At 40.7% G+C, this 24,675-nt stretch overlaps 1 protein-coding gene across 2 annotated transcripts; it reads right to left on the bottom strand.

Moving 5' to 3' along the window:
• On the bottom strand, window positions 1-22,744 carry LOC118101074 (melanopsin-A). 2 transcript variants are annotated; one of them, XM_035146722.2, is made up of 11 exons: window positions 22,480-22,744; window positions 15,227-15,363; window positions 14,939-15,072; window positions 12,096-12,299; window positions 10,095-10,266; window positions 9,519-9,680; window positions 8,561-8,668; window positions 7,687-7,855; window positions 7,288-7,479; window positions 4,409-4,480; window positions 1-2,244 (listed from the first exon to the last, which is right to left on the bottom strand). In XM_035146722.2, the coding sequence occupies exons 1-11, from the start codon at window positions 22,600-22,602 to the stop codon at window positions 2,044-2,046; spliced, it is 1,674 nt and encodes a 557-aa protein (XP_035002613.1). In that variant the 5' UTR covers window positions 22,603-22,744; the 3' UTR covers window positions 1-2,043. The 2 variants fall into 2 exon arrangements, with proteins under 2 accessions (XP_035002613.1, XP_035002614.1); XM_035146723.2 differs by lacking the exon at window positions 4,409-4,480.
• Window positions 22,745-24,675: the final 1,931 nt, after the last annotated feature.

Raw genomic sequence — 24,675 nt, 5'->3', positions numbered from 1 at the left:
TTCAGATTTTAACCTTTTTATTTAGAAAAATAAATAAAAACACAAAACATTTTGTACAAAGAAAAAACAAAATCATCATGAAACCATCACTTCATTAAAGCAGAATTTACATTTCATATATATACTGTATACATATACATATTATATTAATTGTTTTTTCATAATGCCCACATTTTTACATTCACTGATGGAGACTGGAGGACAAATGAGCAACAGTAGAAACACTTACTAAGATTTGTAATATCTTTGATTAAATTGTCATTTGACAAACACAAATATGTTCGTGTGTGTCAGATTTGTTTCCACGTGTGAACGGTTGTTACAATCATAGTCAATGATGCAGCAATTCAAGGAGCCTCGAAGGGAGGTACAGTGCCCAGAAGTGGAGAAAAGAAAAGCTTTGCAAACACGATGTGTGAAGTGTTTCTGTACAACTGTGAGCGATGAGATCTGTGATAAGAGCCCTGAAACACACCTTTTGAATACATCGTAAAAATACAGTGAAGTCATTTCACACACTGTCTCCTTTGTATCTAATGGTAGATGTTATATGGCATCAAGAGAAATGTGTAGTTACAGTACTGAGTCCAGTTCTCTGGTGCGGACACACACACACTCACCCTAACACACTCGTGCTCACGCAGTAGTGGCTTGATGGAATGTGGTGTCGTGACACATTTGTGACCTGATCTGTGGAAGTCTGTGTCACCATGCAGGACTGGAAAAATCACTGCTAAAGAGCCGCAGGGAAAATGATATGTATCCTCCCGTGACCTGTTGAGTGTATGTGGGTCGGATTAACCGGTTCAGGAAGTGGCACATCTCACATTAAAGTGGTGTTAGGTGGGTTGTTTGACCACTAGGGGGCAGAGAGACTGAGTCACATACATTTGTTTGTTAGCACGATCACATAAAAACTACTCAACTGATTCACATAACATTTTGTGAAGGGGTGTGACATGACCCAAGGGGCAAATCCAGGATTTTTTCAAACTTCCTTTTTTCATTGCGAGGTAGGGCGCGTTGCAACATTTTGTTGATTCCTAAGAGAATAGTTCATGGATCTTGACACATTACTGATATTTATGTGTGTGAAATTTAGTACAGATCCAAATACAAATCTGGATGTAGTGAATTTAAATGTGGTGTCATAAGGGGACTGTTGGGTCTTGACAGATGTATCAACTCTCTGTGGTCCATTCAAGATTTAATTTAATCCCGTCTGTGGTCTGACTTCTGATCCGGAAGGTGAATTTTCCAATTTTTGCATTTATACGCAAGTGTATCACCCCCTGAAAGAAACATCCATCAATCTGAGCTTTTCCGCAGATTTCCGAGAAGAATTTTTCAACAAATATATACATAAGAAAGACAATCTACATGAGTGGGATGCCTGAATAACACGATCTATCAACTGTTAATTTGTCCACAATTATTTTCACTGGGCTATTCCACAAATATTCAGTTCCTTAAAGAAAAGTATCTGTCTGCATTGTTAGTTGCATATTCAAATATGTTTTTAAAAAATGGCCCAAAAGCGCTGGGTAAAAGGATTTCAGAATTTCTGATGTGTCCAGTTGTCCTCAAAAAACATTCTGTTAATCTATGGGAAGATAACGAAGACTTATATTTTACTTTCAAGAGAAAATGTTGGACAGTGTCTTGTCCTTGTTAAATATAATTTGGTTTCTTCAACTCATCCATAAAAAGAAAAATCTAAATAAAACCCATCCCTAGAGATGAAACTTTCCCATAGTGTTCATTAAGGCTAACTTGTTGCCTCCAGCTCAGAAATAAACCATCTTCAACCATCATGATATGTCGGAAAAAACCAAAACACATAAATCTATGCAAATACGGACCCACATATTTACATTAACAGGGCGTTCATGCTCACATTGCAAAAAAAATTTAAGAGAACATGCTCTGGTTTTATGCCATAACTAGCAAAAACAGCAGAAAAGGTCCCATGATGGGGAAATACTGTTTCACAAACACTCACACATTCAATTACACACTCCCATTGCACTTTTGTCCAACTGTTCATTGCAATACTGTCGTCTCCAGTCGAGCTACGTCAAGGGTCTCATTGACGGCCGGGCTGTACGTTTTGTTCAGTTTGTGGTTGCCATGAAAACCTGGGGGACTGTGCAATATAGACGGGCTGGATATAGAGGTGACGATGACCGATGATGTTGTTTTACAGGGATTCCTTGGCCCCGACGCCGCCATCACGTTATCCAGCTGTGCAGGCAGAGGGAGAGAGAGAGAGGTGTTCAGGTACTGTTACTGAGACTCGACACATGAGTGGATGGTTGGAGGTTTGACGTGAGGAGGCTGAGGGAGAGAATGAAGTTTTATCAAGTTTAGCAGTGAGTCGGCTCAGTGCAGCGCAGGACATGAAATAGATGCAGCCGATCAAAGGCATTGACTGGTTGGATTGATGAATAACCTTTCCACAGTTCTCTTGATGGAGTGAGACTCTATTACTCAGCTCAACCGCTCATCCACCTCCACCCTCAGGATGATAAGCTCCGCACTAGAGGAGCAAAATATTATAGTTTATAGCGTATATATATTTTTTTATAGGATAATTCTTCTATATTTAATCTTAACAAAAAGGTTATTTTAATCCTTGTCCATTTTTTTTGAAAAGCGAAATTACGCAAAAATGCCTAACCATTAAACTTTGTGGGTCAGGGAAGAACCCATTCAATTTCAATGGATTTGGATCAGGGTTTGGATTCAGGAATCACTTTCTTTAACACTGCAAGTTTGCGCATATTTTTTTACATTATTGATTTTCCAGAGAATATTACTTAATAATACTTGTGTGTGCAATTTGGTGCAGCATGATATCATTTAAGGGGACTGTTAGGCCTTGGCAGGGGTATTTTTTCTTATTCATCCTCTTATTTCTTAGTTTGGGGCCTTTCTTTATGTTAAAGGATTATATTGTGTATTCTTGCCGAGAGCCTCATGAGAGAATCAATACCGCCCTCATATCTGTCCATGAAGGCACAGTTAGCTGCTGATTACCTCATCTTAGCATAATGACTGTGCAGAGGTGGAAACAGTCAGCCTGCCACACTCAGTAATCACAGAAATGAATACAAAAGAAAGAATAATGATATAAAGAACTATATAAAAAGCCTCAACTTATAAAACCTGATATCCTTGATGTCTTAGTTTAATGCACACACATCAAAACGGACCATGTAGAGAAATGTTAAATAAAGAAAATCTGGATTTTGGCAATTTTCAGAATCAACATCAAATTGACAAATTTGTTGAGAAAGTAAGACTTTCTTTGACTGGAGGCTTATTTGAACTTGGTAATTAGAACAATTTCCTTTTCTCTAAAACTGTCAGTACGTGAGGCTTTTGTCATGAGGAAGTTGTCGCGTCGATCCCTCCACACTATTGTATTGATGTTGGATTATTCCAGAGGAGCTATCAAAATCACATGGTCGCAGAAGCAGGATTGGATGTGAAAGTAAGAGCGGAGGATGTCAGGTCGAAGCTGCTAAGCTTTTGATTTTCTGGTTTGATTAATATTGATGTCAGAGCAGCAGCACAAGAATGAAACAGGACAGGATGAAAAACACTGTTGGATCAACCTGAATGAACACGGGAAAAATGGAAATACTGAAGAGACATGCCAACCATTTCAAAGTACTTCACACGTACTTTAAAAACTGATTTATCAGCTGTACTATCCCGCCCCATGTTTATTTGTAGTAGAATCAGCAAGGTGAATGGGTGACATGCCTCTTTGTGAATACAACATCTGAGCAAGAAAGGTGGAAAATAATAAGACAAAGAATAAAGCTGCAGCAGTAATTCCTCTTCCTTATTGCTGACAAATCCCTTGAAATGACAAAAAAATAAAATAATTTATACCAATGAAACATATAAGACGACTGTACGGTTCAGATTGACTCTGACTGAGTGAAAAAAAGAAGCCACCTCATTAATCTGTCAGGATAATTACATTTCTTAATTTTCTAAAACACAAAGACTTAATTTAAAGTTAATACATAAGAGTACTATTGCCACATATGACAACGCAATTTGCTAACCAGAGACAATCTGGTTTTAATGAGATCCTTTGTATGTTATAATTATATATTTTATTAGTCACATATCAAATTATCCTATTTAAATACACACATTCTATTATATTCTATTACATTATATTATATACAATTACATTATATTATATACAATTATTTTTGTCACAGCATAGATGTATAAAATAAATCAGATTTTTTTAAGGGTAATACTTTTGTGAGTAGTGAATATTTGCTGTTGCTTTAATTTTTTCATGGGATTTGTCAATTTCCTTGATGTATAAAATTCTACATCTACTGCACAGAGCAGGAGGCAGACATTGGTGGACTCTTACAGTAGCAGGCAGATGACTGGTTGGCTGCAGACTGATGTCCGACATGGAGATGTCCTCAGGCTCTGTCAGAGTCTGAACAGTACGCACATAAACACAGTCATTTAGTGTTGGTCGTTCTCAAAAGAGGTTTTGTTGTATTCGGGCCTTTAGGTCACACGCTTACTAAATAAAGAGTGATTCAAATTGGGATGTGATCATGGACAAAGGAATACCTCTCTTGAAAAGCATTTCATGTTGTTTTCCCATCGTTTCGGAAGACAGTTTCAGTGTCAGTTGGTTCGTTGAGAGTCACATGAGAAGATCAATATTGCTCTTAGATCTATCTGGTAAACATTAAGAAGGAGCCAAGACACTAATAGCTTGACTTAGCAAAAACAGTGGAAATAGTGGATGACAGGGGCGGATCCAGAGGCGGATCCAGAGGCAGGGGACGGGGGACGGGGGACGGGGGCGGGGGCTTTATTCTAGATCTGCCACTGTGGGTACATCTACACTTTGTAAAACAATCCACCGATTTAACTTTTTCCCCTTGTTCCGGGTCTTTATGATAAGCGCTACCTAAAGCTGCTGGCTGTAGCTTCATGTTTAGCATATCTGAGTGTGGTATCGATCCTCTCATCTAACTCTCCGCAGATGAAGATGAGTGTTTTCCAAAATGTCAGTTTCTTTAAATCTAAATGTACAATAAATTATAAGTTCCTCAGATGTAACATAGAGGTTCAAAAATGAGCTTCAGCTGAAAAGTAAAATATAATTTTTGTTTTAAAAAAACTGAAAATCTGTCGAAATCAATACCAAATGGATTGAAACTTTATAGTGAAGTAAAAGGTAAACTAATCACAGTGGAAAATACATAAGTAAAAGTACATTTTGTGTAATTTCTGGATCAAAGTGATATTGTTTGCATGAATACAAGGAGGTAAACTGTGATTACAGATAAAAGTGTATTATAAATATATCCTCTGCTCTGAGATGGAAGCAGATGGAGGTCAGAGACTTCTAGAGAATCTGCCGTCTTCGTCTGCCAACAAGTGCAGCACATTGAACGTTGGTTCATTCCATGCAATCTGTGGATTAAGTCCGAAACTCACAGATTACTGGATTAGTTTTTGGACCCTCTGTAATGGAGTCCTCAATGAACCTGGCCTGCGTGGCAATGCGCTTGTATGTGTGTGTCTGCATATGTGCGTACATGTGGAATGTGAAATAAGATGATTACAGAGAGACGGAAATGCTCCATATACTGTATTGGATGCTCCAAATAAGGTGACCTCTGACTTTTCCTTGGCTTAACATCTTGATGCTTTTTATAGGAATCGCCGTCCACACAAACCATGTTGAAAATTGCAGTTGAGGTTTCAAGAATCCTCACATGGTGTAGCCTGCAGCACTTTCCCTGTTTATCAGTCACTGTTTTAACAAGACTATAATCATTCAAGTCAAACATTTTGGGTCATTTGATTTGCCTGGAACGCAACAAGGAAAACACTCTGGGCCTGCATCCTTTAGAGGCTGCATTTAAGACTCAGCTGTCCCATTTCTTCCAAAATGGCTAAGACCAACCAATCCTAGAGTTTATTGCATACCGGCAATAAAGCTAAAAAGCTGCCTAAACTGCAGAAAAAGCAGCCACTCGAAGTTGCTATGAGGGAGGGAGCATGACTAAGACTTTGAGTAATGAATGGCTCTTGCTTGAAAAGGAATATCAAACAATGCTGTAAGGATTCAATAGCCGTGAACAGGAGGACCAGCTCCTCAGGTCAAGGTGTAAATGAATAGGAAGATGGAATTATAGGTGGTGTCTTGAGTGCAGCTTGGGATACATTTCTCTGTCCAAACATGGTCAGGCCCGAAGACAAACTAAACAGGCCCAACCCAAACCTGACAGGAATTGTGTCTTAGTGTCGGAACCTGACCCGATGACTGACTAAGCTGTATTGAGTTTCTGTTCACAGATGGTTATTCCTTGTTTTCACTGACTACCGACATGACAACACGACTGACCCAAACCCGCTTATTATTTAAACACTTTTATCCAAACCTGGCCCCACTCTGGTCTTGTATCCACACTCTGGTGGTGTTCCAGACCATTTCCTTCATAGATGTTTGACACACGTGGCTTCCCACACTCCTCTTTGAAACCACTTGTCTCTGTCCATAGACATACACATGCATCACTGTCCTCAAAGTCATTAAGGGACTGTGCTGTACCGACAGCAGCTACGTGCATTGGCTCGAAGTTTTCCGGCTACTGAATAGTTGATGTGTAAAATGTAATTATAGGGCTACACTGTCGAAAGAGGAACCACATGGGACTCATAAGGCTGGTGAATTTGTCAAGAGTGAAGACGACATTAAGGAAGTTCAAGAAAGACTCATAAATGTAAACAGAGAGATGACATAGAATCGTGGAATTGCAAAGTCAACAACTTTGTGCAATCAGTGGTTTTTTACAGAGAAGTCGGCAGCGTGACCTCATTAGATTACACGCTGAAGTTACCTTTTCATAACCTTAAGGAGGCTGGATTCTACGAGGGCTCCAATCGACGTGACCTCACATAGTTTCTCGCCACGAGAAACCGAATATAAAGACGACGTCTATTGGCTTTAACAGGACACCAAAACAACATGACCTCACTTCTCGTGTTCGGGGATTTAGATTGGCCTTGACGTAATGACAAAACAGAGGCAGAACCACCATCAAAAACATAGGAAAACTATGGTGAGAAAATTTACTCTGAGCCTTAATTCTCAGTCTGACGACACAAAGAGCATTTAGGTTAGAAATGTATGACTTTCTGACAAAGCTTCAGTTTAATACAAGTCTATCTCAAAGATTTATATGTGAATGTTTGCATAAGCCAGGAATCTATACTCACAGTGATCTGTGAGAGGTGACATATGGCTGGGTCGGTGGGGTTGTGGGCGGCCGTTCTCTCAAACTCTCCTGCGCTGTGACCTCTCACCTTCAACCTCTGGCTCGCATGGCGCACCTGTTTGACATCAGCGGACAACTGACGAGTGACCGTCGTCCGAGAGGAGCAGTCTTCCTCTGTGTCTGAGAAATGGGCCTGAGACAACACACACACAGAAAAAAAATCACACACACACACACACACACACACACACACACACACACACACACACACACACACACACACACACACACACACACACACACACACACACACACAGCAATCAGCAACTCGGATTTCAAATCATTTGTCATGGGAAGTGTAAGACAGACACATACCATATTAGATATGGGGGACACTCACTGATTCGCTCTCGGACTGGGAGGAGTGGCGGGCCTTGCTGGGAGCTTTGCCCTCTGATTGGCTGGTCAGGGTTGAGCGGCGGGTGGACTGGAAGCTGCTGCTTAGACGGTCCCTGCCAGGAAGGCAAAGCAACGCCCCCAGGTAGGGGATGTACCTGCTGAGAGCTGACCTGGCAGAGGGAGAGGCCGAGAGTGGGGGAAGAATTCACACCGATGATCACATCAATTAGACGATAGTGGAGCTAAAAAAGCCAAATTTCGACTTTTAAGTAGAATCCAAAAAAGAGTAATTCAATTCTGTAAGCACAGATGCAAACTGTCCACAAGAACCACAATAAGCGTGACTGCTCATCAGAAAGCATGGAAACTGAGAACCACACTCTGACCTTGTAATGAACCCAGAGAAAACCATCAGCTCTGCCAGCAACTTATATGGGAACAGCAACACCAAGAATTCAACACAAACTCACACAAAAAAATAAAATGTCAGAGCCTGTATCAACCCTGTGGGAAAACAGAGGATCAACAAATAAAACTTTACTGAGCTTCTTCAATATCCGCCTCCTGTTTTTGATTTATATAAAAGCTTTTTTCTTTTTTTCCACAATCAACATTTTATCCCATGTCAATGTTAATGTCTCATTGTTTCTTGTTCATACATCTCGTTTATTTTCTTTATGTCATCTTCACACTCAAAAGTACTGTGTAGTATAGTAAAGTAATTGATTGGTGTTTATGGCATTGGCAATACCCTACTTTATTATGGTTATGGAAAATAAAGGGAACTTGGATTTAAATTACAGTGAGCATGTTTGAATCTCCAGTAACAGCCTGTGAAATGAAACTCAACACGTGTGTGCGTGGGAGCGTCCTACCTGTATTTTGGATGTGTAATAGCGTATATAATGGGGTTGTGGATGGCAGATGCTTTGGCGATCACAGCAGGAACAGAGTTCATGTAGGGAGTCAACATGTCAGCGTACCTGAGAGAGAGAAGGGAGAGCGGAGCAGGGATGGAGGTTGATGAGAGGAAGAAAAATGAGAGGAGGAAATGAAACATATTCATGTGACGAGGGCAGCGGTGGGTGTGTTGCCTTGTGCGAGATTACCAGAGAAGGAGTGGAATGCACAGTCATGCGCACATTCAACATTGGGTTTGTGTTTTTCTCTAAAGATCCCATAACATGTGCACATACAGGAACACAGTCAAATTAAGACTTGTAAAATGTGTAAAATGTCAGACGCTCAATAAGATGTGTGGGTGTGAAGACAGTCGATAAAATTATTAAAAATGTACCAACGATCCTATCAATTAAAAATGACTTTTCACTGGTTTACAAATTATGTCCTGACTCCAAAACTCTGCTTCCAAAAGACAGTCATTACTAAGTCAAAATAGACATTGGTGAATAAATAAAGTAAAATTGCAATACAGACAAATGTAAGGAAATGTAAAAACATATAAAAAACACAAATGGAATCAAAACTACTATATACGATGTGAGAATACATACAGTGAAATGGATTGCACATAAGCCACTGGCTTGCACAGACAGAATTGAACATTGCATGGTTGATTGTCTTTCTGGTGCAGGAAGGAACGACCTGTGACACCTCTCCTTCAGAGACTTAGGGTGGATCAGTCTATCACTGGGAGCTGATCCGTGTCTGGAGGAGAGGAATCGCAGGTCGTTCCTTCCTGCAGCTTATAACCCTTGAGTATCAGCACTACTTTATAATAAAGTTAAGAAACACACACACACACACACACACACACACACACACACACACACACACACACACACACACACACACACACACATACACACCTACCCAGCGAATGCAGTGAGGGCCACACAGGAGTAAGGGGCCCAGGAGATGACAAACAGCAGGATGACGATGAGCGCAATCTTCGCCATCTTCCATTCAGTCTTCATCTTGTTGAACCTCTTCGCTGAGTCTCTGTTTCCCACACAGTTGATCTTTTCTATCGCTCTATCAAACACAGACATGACAATATGAATTGTACTTTTAAATTAATTTTGCCATTGATATATTTTCCCTAAAAAGTAGTTTGTTATTAATTACTGTTTACTATTCATTTTTAAAATCGAGTTCTTTGATTTAGTATTACATACAATTTTTATCATCCCCTAGTGCACATTGCCAGCATCACCTCACAAGGCAGTATTCGTGTTCAGGTGGAAAGACACATCCGTTGAAATCAATAAAAAAGGCCAGACACATCGTTAATCAACAAGACATCAGTATCGACTCACACAAACCAATGTCTCACTCACCTATGTCTTCATCACGCCATGTGGGAGTGCGAGTATTTCAAGGCTCAACACATAAGTCGTATAGGAGCATGACCTTACATAAGCAGCGGGGGTGCGTTCAGGTACTGACCGTGTTGTGTGTCGGATGGCCCTGAAGATGCAGCAGTAGCAGAAGATGATGATGGAGAGAGGGATGAAGAAGACGAAGGTGAAGAGCAGCATCGTGTAGGAGCGGACAGAAGGGGTGAACGTCATGTAGTCCCAGGAGCAGGACGTCATCAGACCCTCCGGGACATAGGCACCTGTGAAAGAACAAATGTACTTAAGTACGCTGTGAAGTTTGTGAATTCTTATTTTTTATGTCTGTTTCTTCATTTTACTATGTCCTGTTTATCACCATCTGAAAGACATTGAAATGTTTTCATTTTTAATATGGACCCATCTGTCTTAACAGCTGTCCTCCAATAGTAGAGTCTCCTTAGAATGACCTGACAGAGCTGAACTGCCCATAGTACTTCATCGACAGTACAAAGGTTAAGCTTGAAGAAAGTAGTCCCAGACATAATCCCCTGTAAATAACTTGGATGACGCATTTTGAAGTTTATAGTCTTGGTAAAGCTATTCTGAGGTCCCTAAAGTACCTACAGACGCTTGTTTGACGAAAAAGGATGTTATTCAAATTCATGCAGTATTCTAGAATACGTAATAACACCAGTCAAGCTTGGGCTTTAATAAATGGGACCTAAGTGGCAAAGTGCAAAATCCATCTGAGGAAGTGGCTGGAGCTCTCTCTGGTTGTTTCTGCTGTGGAAATCATCACTCATAGTGTTTGGTATGCACACCACATCTCACACATATGAAAACACAAAACAATACACTGTCTTCACTTTAACATTATAGAAGACAACAAGCCATACATATACAAACGTAATGATTTTTGAAATATCATATAGCAGCAGGGTTTGAAAAAAACAAAAACAGTGTTATTTCTCCCTTTTCCAGACACGGAAGGAAGCCATATGTCACTTTTATTGCATGTTGTGTTAAGTTGTTGTGGAGGTAGCAGCCCTGAACCCTGCGGGAATTGCTAGTGGAAAACAGCCACTCAAGCAGAGCAGATGCAGGGTGGATGAATTTCGACAAGGGCTGCTGGTATAACACTAACCCTAACCCTGCAGGTATATGTACTTTGTGATTGAATACACTATTCAATATGTTCAACCTTCTAAACTTGTGAATATGGACAAACTGAAAACCTAAGATTAACTTGACTATGCACAAGGATATGACTATATTTATATAATATATTAGCATACAGTTATTATATTATTTTAATAAAATACAGAGACATGGCCTTCCCAATGGCTGAACAATGTTCACAAGGAAATCATAGTAATCCACACATTTTTGAAAATAACGTACAAAACACATGCAAGGAATACACTCATAAATGTATACATTTATATTTATTTGTAATTGTGCCTATTTTTGTACAGTGAGTTTGGCCTCTTGGGGTCAGATTTAAATTGATTTGATTCCGAATTGCCTTTGGAGTGCCCCAGGGCTCTGTACTTGGCTCATTTACTATTCTCTTTCTACAAGCTGCCATTCAGTGATGAACTTTTATGCAGTTGACACTTTCATGTGCATGGGAATTTTCTCCCCAGTTTCAAATACTGACAGTGTTTTGCTGCACTCATTGGTCCCTCCATAATTTAAATCCTGTCCAAACAAGAGTCTGAGTCTTTGACAATGAGGAGTTCCTGTTACTGAGTTTCAACCAATCAGGTAATTCCCATTTGGGAGTACACACTACACGGGAAACCTGAAAAGCTTGTATGGGAGTTAGACTCAATAACCTCTTCAAAGGCTGCAAGGCTGCTATAATGTCAGCTACATGTAAGCATGAGGTGATCTGAGTTATGTTAGCTGATTTTATATTAAATGTATTTGGCATGTTGAGAAAGGGCAAAGTGACATCGATAGTAGTACACCTTTCAGCAGGAATTTGAGAGGGTGACACAAATAAAAACAGTGAGAGAAGTATGACAGAGCTGAACAAATGAAATCCCTCAGAGGCTTCACACTAATCAGACTCGGTTTCCAGGTGTCTGAGTGTAATTGTACTCACTCCAGCCAAAGAAGGGGGGGAGGCTCCAGCCCATGGAGTAGACCCAGGCAACAGCCAAGATGCTAAGGGCTTTCCTGCGAGACATCACCCCCAGAGAGGCCAGAGGCCTGGTGATCACCACATACCGGTCCAGCGCAATCACCATCAGAGTCATCATACTACAGATACCAAACAGCGCTCCGCAGAAGGCATACAACTCACAACCTGTAGAAGGAGGAAGGAAGAAGCAGTGTGGTGTGAAATTGAAGCCAATGCAACACAGATTATCGGATTATAATTTACACCTGCTCTATTTTAGTTCCCATGAGAATCCTGTTGACACTTAATGATGCCTCAGAGTTTTCATCTAATGTCGGTTTTTGCACTTGTGGCTTCCTGTTGCCATCACCTGTATTTGGAGGCTAACCCGCTAGCATTAGATTGGCATGTTGACATGGTAGATGTCAAGATATCTAGAATTATTGTCATCTCAGAGTTGAATTTCTATGATTGAAAACAAAATCAGGCTTTTTTTGTATTCTTGGCTTTGGCACACAGTGACTTACTAGCAAAGACCATTTGAATTGAAAAAGAGAGTAGGTGAGGAAAAAGAGAAAGAAAAAATGGGAGCCTAAACATGTTGGGAGGGTGGGAAGGTAATAAATAGGAGAGAGTAGCCAAAAGGGAGAAAGACAGAGGAAACGGAAAAGGTGGAATAATTAATAGGAGGGAATGGAATGGAAATTAAGTAATTAATGAGGGAAAGGAGACCAAGGGGAAGTATGAGTTGCGGCTTCAAGTGAAATATATAGATAGAATAGATTGAAATAGATTGATGGATGATAGATCGCAAAAAAATATGTGTGTTAACAGGAGGTAGGATGGGAAAAGTGTGGAATCCACAAACAGCATGCAGTATTCATGTCTATTAAATATTGAATGCATATTGAACATATAGTAATGACGCAATTACGTGCTGGGCAAGGTTTTGATTCAGAGTGACTTCTAACATGGCTCTTTTCGGTGCTGTTCTCGATAGAGTCTATTATTACGGTAAATGTATCCATAATGTATGAAAAATCTGACACAGACACACTGTCTAAATGCAAACATTCAATCTTCACTTCATGTGCCGTTGTGCCTCGGGCCCCTGAGTGTATGATTACCATCGACCTGTCACACATCATCGAGCAACAGTGGTAAGTCATCACATCCAAGCACAAGACAAAATTTTAAGTGTGTCGCCTGTGTGAAGAAACTCAAACAAACACCACTCAGGCAATTAAATATTCATCACAATGACTTTGTGTGTGTGTCGTCCTGAGTGCGTGTGTGTTTGGCAGCCCCTTTTTAAAGTTACCAAAACTAATCAAGTCCAGATTGGCTCCCAAGGAACAGCAGATGTTCTCTGGAGATGAAGAACAATAATTTGAAGCCCTGGGGCATTTTTTTTTTAGTGACAGGCAAGTTCAATGCATCGTGGTCAGGTCGAGATCGTGAGTACATGTGAACCATATCAGACATGGCAAGGTTGCTTCATGAAGTCCTGGGATGAATTGTGTTTCTGTTCACCTGGTTTAATTCAAGTTTTCTATCTGTGCATTAAAAACCTGAGCGTAAGTGCAAAAAGTTGGAAAAAAAGACAATAAAGATATCACTTTTATGTTTGGCCGAGGTGGAAATCTATAAAAACAGAATCAACTTAGGGAATACATCATGACGTACATGCGGCACAGCTTTGGTACAGTTGATGTAGTTATGCATTTTATTGTGCATTTTAGTGAGTAAAACTTAAGTTATCCTGCTCAGGTTAGCACAAGGAGAGTAAATCTAAGCACAAGCAGGGGCTTTTTGAGTGTGAGCACATGGTTTTGAGTGAAAGCATTAGCATTAAATCCTGCTCTCAAACTGAAAGACCACGCTCTTGAAAAAAAAAACATTCTTCTTTACAGTTGTGTGCTTCGATATAATTTGGTATTACCAAAAGAGCTATTTAATGTTTTCCATGGCCTCCACCTCCTGAACTACTACAGGTTGTATTTGTGCTGTGGAATAACACATCAAATTTCAGAATGCTCTGATTGCCTGTTTTGTTTTTTTTCGGCACCGAATTTCTTTCCAAACATTTCCCAAGAAGTTCTCTCCAGCTTACTATTGACATCCCCACTGCTAAAACCTGTCATTAAAGAGTGCAGGGGAGTTATGACTTTTATGAATTCTGAAAATTATGATGTATACACACAAATAAAAGGAAAGTCTGAGTTGGCTTTTGCTTCGTGATTTCCATTTATCTCATGTATCTTTGACCTCTTTTATAATGTACATCTCTCTCTCTCTCTTTTTTAAAAGAAAAGAAAGAAATCCAAAAATTTCACAAGGACATTTTTTGAAAGTGAGGACATTTTGGCCGGTCCTCACTTCTTCAAAGGGCTGTTAGAGGGACAAGACTTGGTTTTAGGGTTAGGGTTAGAATTAGGTTTAGGTTGGGGTTAGGATACGGGTTAGGGTTAGGCATTAAGTTTGGATGGTTAGGGTAAGGGCCTAAGGAATACATTATGCCGATGAGTGTCCTCACTAAGACAGAAGTGCAAATGTGTGTGTGTGTGTGTGCAGAATCTTAATTGAACTGCAGGTCACACTCAAAAGGGAAGGGCAGCTATTCAGGTGCCAGTAGAATTCAAAGTGTGCGTGCATAAATGTTAATCACATCTGTGTGTGCAGGCACATGTGAGTGTATGAACTATCATGACTCTCTCTTTAGGATGGTGCATTAGATTAGATGTGCAGCATGTGCTCCTAAAACACAAGTGTAAAATTGTATGTAATGAAGCTTAAATGTCACAGTGGGGACGTGGACGTGTTACCTTTCTTCCCGAAGATCCATCGCTTGTGCATGCTGGTGAGGAAGAAGATGGGCGTCTGGGTGAAACACATGAGGAAGTCTGTGACTGCCAGGTTAATGATAAAGATGTTGGACGGTGTCCGCAAGCTCCGGCTCCTGCACATGCGCGCACACATGCAAACACACACACACACACACACACACACACACACACACACAGCTGTTGAAATAGTGTCATTATTGTTCATGAACTATTGTTACCTTGAGAAAAAGTCTCCTGAAGGATACTAAAGCCTAAAAACCACAGTACCTGCAGAAAGCATATATGACCAGGAAGTTTCCCAGCATGCCTGTGATGCCCACAGCCATGATGACAACACCAATGGTGTAGTGAGCATGGTTTGGGACGTCGACCGTCGGAAACACGTGGCTTGGAACTATGGAGCCCTAGCAAAAGTAAAACAACTAATTAATCATAAAGCAAGGGAAGTCAGGAATTGATAACAGTTTAATCCAAAAGAAAAATACCACAGATCCCATAGTCATTTGATCACTTGGAGCCTGAATGATATTGGAGAAGTCATTGGTTATGGTTGGGATGAAAATGAAATGGACAAATGGAAAATTGAAAAAGAAAGTGGCAAATAAATGATTACTCTTTCAGTATTCATGATAATCAACAGACAGTTAAATTCTATTTAAACCATAAAGGGAGAATAGGAACTGGATATTGAAATAATGAACAAAGCCACAACACCTCATTTACATATCAAATGTCTAAATTAAAATGATGAATACCAAATGTAAAAGGCCAAAGGATAATGAGTATAATTTATATCTTAATAATACTTTTCCATCATACAGGCTATTATTTAATTTTCCTTTTTAATTACACGTCTGTAGTTTAAGCTTTTGCGTTCAAGTATTTATATTTAAACTCTTCTATTCTCCCATTTCAGAATTTTCAATTTCACATGCACATTTTACTTTGGATTTGCTATTTCACAATATCAATTTGTCTTTACAATACTTCCTTTTCTTGTTTTACATTTCATTATGGGCACATTATCCTAAGCATTAAAATATGATAATAGTTTCTGTGCCAGCACCCTTTTTAAATTCCCAATATCACCTTCTAATTTTAACTCTGGGTGAAGCAACATGTAGAGGAAAGAAAATATTTTCAAATCAATTTTACAATTCACCCTGCATGTCTTCTGCCATTAACAGGGCTGCAGATGACAGATAAAGCCACAGCGAACTGATTCATGATGTGTATATTATATGGTGGGTGTACATCTGAAGGTTGTACTTACTGTAAGTACTGTAATAATCTGATGATCTACTGATTTTCAGTTGAACAATCAGGAAGACAATATTTGATTTGAAGTTGAATTTGAAGATTATAGGTGACTTCCGGTGTTCAGTACTCACTCTGCACAGCTCATCCTATTTAAAGAGCTGAGAGAAGATAAACACTCTATTCATTCTTTATGCACCCTTCCCTTTCTTTTTTTGAAGGTCATCAAGAGATCAACATCTATCGACCTCTGTCAGCAACAAAGAACTTCTACAAAGTCCCTGATACAGCTTTCACTGCCTCACAGTATCTGTCACTAACAAGGTCTTTAAAAGTCTTACTTAATAGAACAGTAAAATGAGAGTTACACCATAAAGCAGAGGTTGAAGATTGATTTATATTCTTCACTCACAGAGAGTTGACAAAATGTCATGGTGGAAAATTGCTAAGTTATGAATAGGCTACATCCTTTCCCTTGTGCAAGTACATCCTAAAGAGCTCAGAGTATTTTTCTTAATTATCCTAATAGATCAATTTGCCCCCAAAGTGGAGGATCACTTATGGTTTCTTGCTGTTTTCAGACAGGAACATCAGAAAATGTCAGGACAAATTGGTTCAGACTTTCTCTGGACTTTGTCTTTCACAACAGGTACATTTCCGGCACATTCAAGCAATTGGTGGCGTCTGGGTCTAGCATGCAGGAGCCTGGACATGACACATAAATTCTGCTGCAGGAATCACATCTTGTCAGCCCATATCACCAAAAGCTCTCGAATCTCGTTGTCTTTGTTGACGTCTTTGTCGCCGTCTTCTACGTATTTGACACCTCATTTTCATCCTGTGATATTTGTATTATGCAGAGTTCTGTGCATGTCTGAGAACCGCCTCAGAGTAGAATAAAAGATAGAGCATTGAGCTATCAGGGTCCTCTCCAATGGAACCAGCTCCCAGTTTGGGTTCAGGGGGTATAGGCCAAGACGGCTGGGGGAACTCCCATCATGCACTGAGCACTTATTTCTATGTCTCTGCCCCCCCCTCCCTCCCTTCCATGTATTTATATCATATCACTACATGAGACTAACTTTGTGTTTTCTCTCTCCTCTGAATGCAGAGCTGCAGGATCCAGATCTGACACTACTTGTCAACTGTTATTATTACTCTGTGATTAATCATCAGTATTATTATCTCTACGACTATTATTATTGGTGCTGCTGTTATTATTAATAATATTATTGCGTATATAAGTATCACTTTTAATATTTCCATTATAACAGTCTGACAGTGTTTTAAATATATCAGTTATGCTCCCGGTCTCTCTCTCTCCCTCTCTCTATTATATTGTAAGGTCTCGACCTTGCAATATAAAGTGCATCAAGAGAATATATGTTGAGAATTGGAGCTATATAAATAAAATTGAACTGAATGAATAATTAATTGCAGTGTTTTAATACTGCAGCTTGTCCAGTGTTGCTGAAGTCAAACGTGAAGGCATAAACATCTGTGGAGATTCATGACTCATCATAGCTGCCAACTGATATACTGTAAACTATTTTGCAAAAACATTGCAATGAAAATATATATGTATGTGGAATAGAGGTATAAAGTAGCACAAAATAAAATACTTTGCAGCACCCCAAAGTTGCTATGTCCCAAGTACTCTAAGGCACGTTGTGGAGTTTTTGGCCACAAGTTGTGCTATAAAGCAATGTTTATATAAATAAGGGACTCATTGTGTTTGTCGTAAGCTCCAGTGTGAGCATCCAGGTGTCACTACTCATATTGAGCAGTGGGCTGACAAAGGAGGTGGAGAAAAGACTTAAGAGGAGGTAACCTCGTATGGATATCAACAATGCAGGTTTTAAATGGGAATGGTCTTTGCAAATGTTTTTAAATCCATCGAGGATACACAGTGTGTTGATATGAGTGTGCATTTCCCCCTTGTGACCGCAAAATGTACTGGTGAGGCTTTAAGGACACGTTCCCTAAAAAACATTAAAGAGTCATACATCCAAAATAAGACAAGGTTATTCCTTCTGAATCGATAGGAAAAGATTTTTTGTGTCAAGGAAACACGTTCACTTAACAACATCATTGTGTGTCTAAGAAGCTGCTGCACCTCAGAACGACTCTGGAGGATTCGTGTCAGAAATCCTGACACACTCCTCTGCATTCAATCTTTCCTTTTGTCTCTTACTGTGTTTCTTTCAAACATCAGTGCTTAATAAGACACCCACACACATCTCTTATACTTCAGCCTTTGAGAGGACTCTCGTTGACAGAATGCATTCCCCAGCCTCTTACCCTAACGCATAACTCAATGCCAAACCTTACCCTAACCCATAACCTTATAACTAAGCCTTAATCCTCACTCAGCCCTTTAAATATGTGTCAGAAAGGACCAACAAACAAATCCTCACTCTCCCACAACGTCCTCCAAAGATTTAAAACTCAACCTGGTCCTCACAATGTCCACCAAACAAGCTCAATGCTCACATGCTCAATCTTCCTTGGCCGCCGTCCCAGTGCACAACTAGATGACACACATATACTTTCATTAATCTTGGCGTTCACATCCAAAGTGTGCATGCGTGTCTCTCTGCGTCTGCTTTTCCCTGCATACATGTCTGACATCTGTCTCAGCAGTCCTACTTGATTCCTGCGGAGTCACAAGCTCCCGTCAGTGAGAGGAGGTTATTTCAATAGTACAGTGAGAAGTGATGGAGTGGTTATGTAAGCAAATGAGTGAAAAGGTCGTGGGGATGTTTTGCTAAAAGAGGGGAATGTGTGTGGAATGTAAACGCACGTAGGTCCAGTCGGACGCTGTCATCGGTGATGGTGGTGGATCAAACTCAGGGTCTTCCTCCCTCCTTTGATCCATTTCTCCTCCAGTCGTGTTTCTCTTTTCTCTCCCTGCTGGATCTCTGTCTTACAATAACTCAACCCTGATCCCTGTTTATTCCCTCCTTCACGTCTGTTCCTTAAATCTCTCGATGACTCCTTTCCCTCCTCCTGCTTCCTCTCATCTCGTCTGTCTCCCGGCTTGAGCAGCCCTGGGCCAGATTACTGGCGATCCCACGGCAAGGTGGAAGGAGAGACACTGTGAGCAGTGTGGAACTCTCCTCAATGTGTAGTGCAGTGGAACGTAATGCATTTTAGACATTTTCACCAATTTTCCTGTGAGTAATTCATGGATCTCGATGAAAAAAATCGGACAAAATTAAAGAATTGATATAAATGTGCAGCTTGATTGAATTTAAGGGGACGGGGACAGGGTTGGGCCTTGGCCGAGGTACGTGCTCCACTGAATGCCATTCTAGTTGTAAGAGCCTTTGTTTATAGGCAACATATTAAACGAGTCTGCAACATCCTTGAAAAGTACATGTGGTGACAGCATCATTAAATATCAGTGCAATGGTTTATTTACAGTAGAGAAGTGTATTTTCATTATGAACAGGTCTTTTATCTGAATCAGTAGCCACTCAAATATCATGTTGCTTCATGAGACTCACTGTGACTCAGTGACTGAGCAGTTGCAGTAAAGGGCTGTAGATGATATTTCAGTACCAGATCTATTCTAGTTGGCAGGTTCGCAGGTGTCCACGAATGTCTAGCAACCACACAGGCAGTTTGACCGGACACCTCTGACAAAGATATTTCTGTTCGATGTCTCATTTCATGGCTCGTTGCCCTTTAATACAGTCATGAAATATAAATTCTATTATGTATGATCCCTGACTTAAAATATATTGTGTCTCAGTTGAACCGTCTCTTAATGATAAAGTGATAATGACTTATTGTTTATTTAAATTATGATGTCAAATACAGTTGGTCAATGACAGTTATAATTCATAATTTCAAAACCCAAATAACATAACGGGGTACATTCCAATAATACTTTTTTTTTTATGGCTCGCACAATTAAGACTTTGTGTCCTTAAAACGTACTGTTGTACTGTTTTAGGACTTAATTGACTTAACTTTGATCATGTTCTGTCACAGAATGCTAATGTCAAGTGGAGCATCCTGGGATGTGATCACACAAGCAGCCGCCTTCAGACCGATGAGTACTCATGTGGTTTTCACTCAGGAGTCACCACCATAAAGATGGACGACATGCCTGCTCCCCAAAGCATCTCGATTGCCACCTGGTGGCTGGCAGCAATATAGGTCATAAACCCTGTCTCCTCCATGCTAGCAGATGCATCATGGACCAAAATAAAATGTTAGTTTACGCCAAATACATGTTTTTCCTCAAAGATGGGTTGTTTTAGCACACTGATGTTACTTCAAATGTTAATTTTCCAATAAGTTTGGTTTTTGAATAGTTATTTGATGCTATAAAAAAAGGGTGAAATATCATGATTCATAGCTCATTTTTTTATCTAAATGTGCAAGATGGCAGAGTTCGTACGAAGGAAATTTTGTCTTCATTTGTGGATCGTGGGCCTGTCGCCCCAAAGTCAGCGGGGATCAGCTCAAGCTCCCCCGCAACCCACAAAGGATAAATGGTATAGATAATGGTGGGAAGGACAAGTGGAAGAGGAGACACATCGTCCACCTCTATATTCTAAAGTCTATTTTGACACTATCCTGTGGTGACAAAATGTGTCCCAAACAGAGAGTTAAACACCTGCCACAGGAGTTACTCAAAACCGCCTCTGTGGTAAGTTGCTGCTTCAGTAGACAGACACCATCAGGCACTGAACTGAACATCCGCCCGCTGAGTCTGCCACACTAGCAAGTAGTTAACAGTCTGAGCCGGCAAGCAAAAGACTATCTGCAATTTCAGAGGCCAACTCATTTCTTTATCCGCTAACACACTCTAATCAGTCAGAGAACAGGGGACACACACACACACACACACACACACACACACACACACACACACACACACACAGTCTCTGTCTTGCATTGTATTACTTATTGATATGTCCTTAAATACACACAAAATTACACAAGCAATCACAGAAACATGATTTGTATTCCACAGATGCTCCCCTGCACAAATGTGTGTTCACACGTACACACCTACACTAATGTATTCACAAATTGGACCCACATTTTTTATAATTTACGAAGGATTGTAGATGAGATCAAGGATTAAGTGAGACAGTGGAGGGAAACAAGTGCTCGGGAGTGAAATACAGAAAACCTGGAAAGTTTGTAAATGAAAACCACGCTCGTTCTGCAGTAGAAGATCCCATCTGTCTCAGCAGAAGCTGCCCTCAGGGAAACCGCTTCAGTATCAGCTTTCCCTGCACTCCCACCATAGAGTCCAGACCGCAAAAGCTGGAGAGACTGAAGCCTGGAGGTCTGCACTTCAAAGTCAGCATCCAAACTCAACCATTCACACTTGTTGAACTACATTTGCCATTTAGCGGTTAACCCACGTGTTTCTCAGTGTGCCTTTAAAACAGCTGTTACTCTCTCATAGCATGCACACTGTGTCTCCCTGGACTCCTGGGGGCGAATTTAAAGCAGCCTGTTTATATTTTTCACTTTTTCCTTTACTGGCAGTGCAGAGGTGGATTTATCGCCACACATCTGTACAAAATAATTTCCCCTGGAGGCTGTGCGTAAACGAATCCCACTCTCAGACAAAGAGGGAGAGAGATGAAGTCTGATTCATCCATGACACTTGGTCATGAAAACATTTTGCAGGTGAACACACATCTTAGACTTTCCAGGAGCCAGAAAGTGGGATAACATTGGAATCAACGCCGTTTGGTGCAACACTCGAAAGTCCTCTGAAATGTTGCAGGAAGACTGGGGATGAATTACGTGGAGTCATTAAAAACGATAATTAGGAGCAAAAATGAGAAGAAAATACATGACTGACACAGTTGCGCATCATCACCCAAAACATCTGTGTTTTAAGAGCATTTTATAAATGAACACGCGCTGAGGGAAACATCAGAGGATCGATTCGGTGCTGAATGAACGGAGCGCAGGGGATGCTGCTGTGACTCATTCATTCATGGAGTTAAGATCTCCTCCACACCTCCCTCGTACTGTACTGTTCAGGTTTTATTAAATGATGTGGCGAGGGTACGAAAAACAAAAGCAAAGAGCCGTAGTTCATTCTCCTTTTTTTGCCAGATGTGGCGAGTTGGCACCTCTAGACCCGGATCCTCCCGCGTTTACGCATCGCTGCGGCGCACAGACACGCTCCGGTGAGGGGCATTCCTCCCAGCCTCCACAATAAACCAAACAACAACAACAATGCAAAAGAAGAGGAGGAAGAACGAGGGCAATATACTCACAGTTGTGGCGACTGGGGACAGCTCCACGAGCCGCTGCGGACTGATGGAGCTGATGTTCCAGGGTGCCCGGGTGGTCGGGTCCGATGTAGGGATCCCCGGTCCAATCAGCAGCCTAGAATCCATCACCAGTCCACGGTGGTTGCTGGAAAAAAGGGGGTCCGGTGCGCGAGAGGTGAACGTGAGAGGTGTTGAGTCTGTGTGAGGTGGTGGAGGAGTCCAAGTGGCCAGTTGCTACCGCCTCCCTGCACTCACATCCCACTCTGGAAGGGACAACTGGTTGAATAGCAGCTATGGATGGGAGGGAAGGAAGGGCTCTCTCTCTCTCTCTCTCTCTCTCTCTCTCTCTCTCTCTCTCTCTCTCTCTCTCTCTCTCTCTCTCTCCTGTCTCGTCCAATCCCTAATCTGGGGATGCCTCTGAGTGTCAGTAGGTCTCTCTTTCTGAAATGCATTGATAAAAAAGACCAATTTTTCTTTTAGGAAACCAATGGAGCAGTGCTTGTGCCCATATCAGTGCCAATTGTGCATGACTTCTTCTGGGTTCCCTTCCTAAAGTTGTCTCCTCTGCAGACAGTCAAACATTAATAAGACTGCATAGCAAAGAAGGGTCCTCATAAGAAGGGTTCACCCATGGGTAAGGTTGCCTCTATTATCCATGAACCTACACAACAAAGTATTATCCATTATCTTCTTTTATTTTGTCTTCTTGGAATTAGCGGAATCCCCCATTTTCAGTTCTCGCTTCCTCTGTATTTACACAATGAAACACAACATCTATATCTATTGTGTTGCACAGAGCTGAAAAGGTCAGTGAGAAGGTAAGAATATAGACGAAATAATGGAGGGAGGTATTAATAGAAACAGGAAGACTTGAAGGGAAGTTCTGGCGTTCTTCAACCAGTTGTCTTCTCGTAGTCATGTCCATGATATCTGTGGGTGATGGTAACTTTGTTATTGTCCAAGTTAGCAGACGGGAAGTGGGCCTCTAAAAGAAGGTTCCTGTCATTTTAGCTCTTATCACACTTGTGCAAGATGGCCGCTTTCATATACTGGATATTTTGGCTTCATTTCAGGATAATTGGAGGAGATGGAGACACATTGTGCATCTTTAACAGAATTCTGTGTCAGACTTTGGAGCAAGCATCATTGCTTTCTGTATTCTTTTCCATTTATGAAAACATAAACTAGGTTTAGGGGACTGATATTTATGAGTGTGAAATTTGGTGCAGATCCAAATCAAAATATGGATCTAGTGATTTTGAATTGTTTCATCAGGGGACTGTTCGGCCTTGGCAGAGGTATGTGCCCCACTTGTACTCTACTAGTTTGTGTGTACCAGATTAAAGTAAGTGCAGCTTACACCCACTCCTTTCACCTCTTTGTTTGGTGTCTAACTCTCTCTTGAGTAAAGTATCTTGCTGGTGGGCAGGTAGAGATTTTTCACTGAAAACAGCTGCCTGCTGCAGATAGAAGGATGCTCAGAGAGTTCATACCTCTGCCAAGACTAATGTCCTTTCTTGCCAGTTTAAAGAAAGTGAAAAAAGAAAATCCTGGAGCAGCCTGGTTATCTGGATCCACTCCAAAATGTAATGGTTTCTTCATTGAGTCGGGCCCCACCCCTCCACAAAATTTCATGGAAATCAATTCGGTAGGTTTTGAGTAATCTTCCTGAAGGATAGATGGATAGAAACAGAAACAGGTTGAATTTTAAGATGTTTTATTGCTTATATAAAAAATAAATATGTTTCACTTCCTACAATCAAAATAATGTTTAATTTATTACAGTGGCGTCACAGGACAGAGTCGCAGACAGCACCGATCAGAGGTGATCTCATTTGTGCATAACTTCTTTCTCCATCTCATCATTTCTAGAGAGGGTACAATGAGGTAGCTGAGTTATACAGAGGAAGAGGGAGAGTACCAGGAGCCATCCCAGGAACATGTGTATATGTGATGCTAACTGCTCCTTGGTGAACAATAAAACAGGCCTTTTTTAATCTCCACTGATCCAAGATGGCATTTACCCAAGAGCGCTCTTCACCAAGGACAGACAGAACGACATGAAAGGCTGATGGATCAGGAATAATGGCCGACTGTCAACAGAAGAAGAAGAGGGATGCTGAAGAATTTGAGCGTGACCTTCTTCCAATATGTTTGGTGCGAGGTCTTATGATGCCTCTCTCATTAATAACATCTTCT

The sequence above is a fragment of the Hippoglossus stenolepis genome, chromosome 21, assembly GCF_022539355.2.
Source record: "Hippoglossus stenolepis isolate QCI-W04-F060 chromosome 21, HSTE1.2, whole genome shotgun sequence".
NCBI classification, from domain to species: domain Eukaryota; kingdom Metazoa; phylum Chordata; class Actinopteri; order Pleuronectiformes; family Pleuronectidae; genus Hippoglossus; species Hippoglossus stenolepis.
This window is presented reverse-complemented; position numbering and strand designations above follow the sequence as displayed.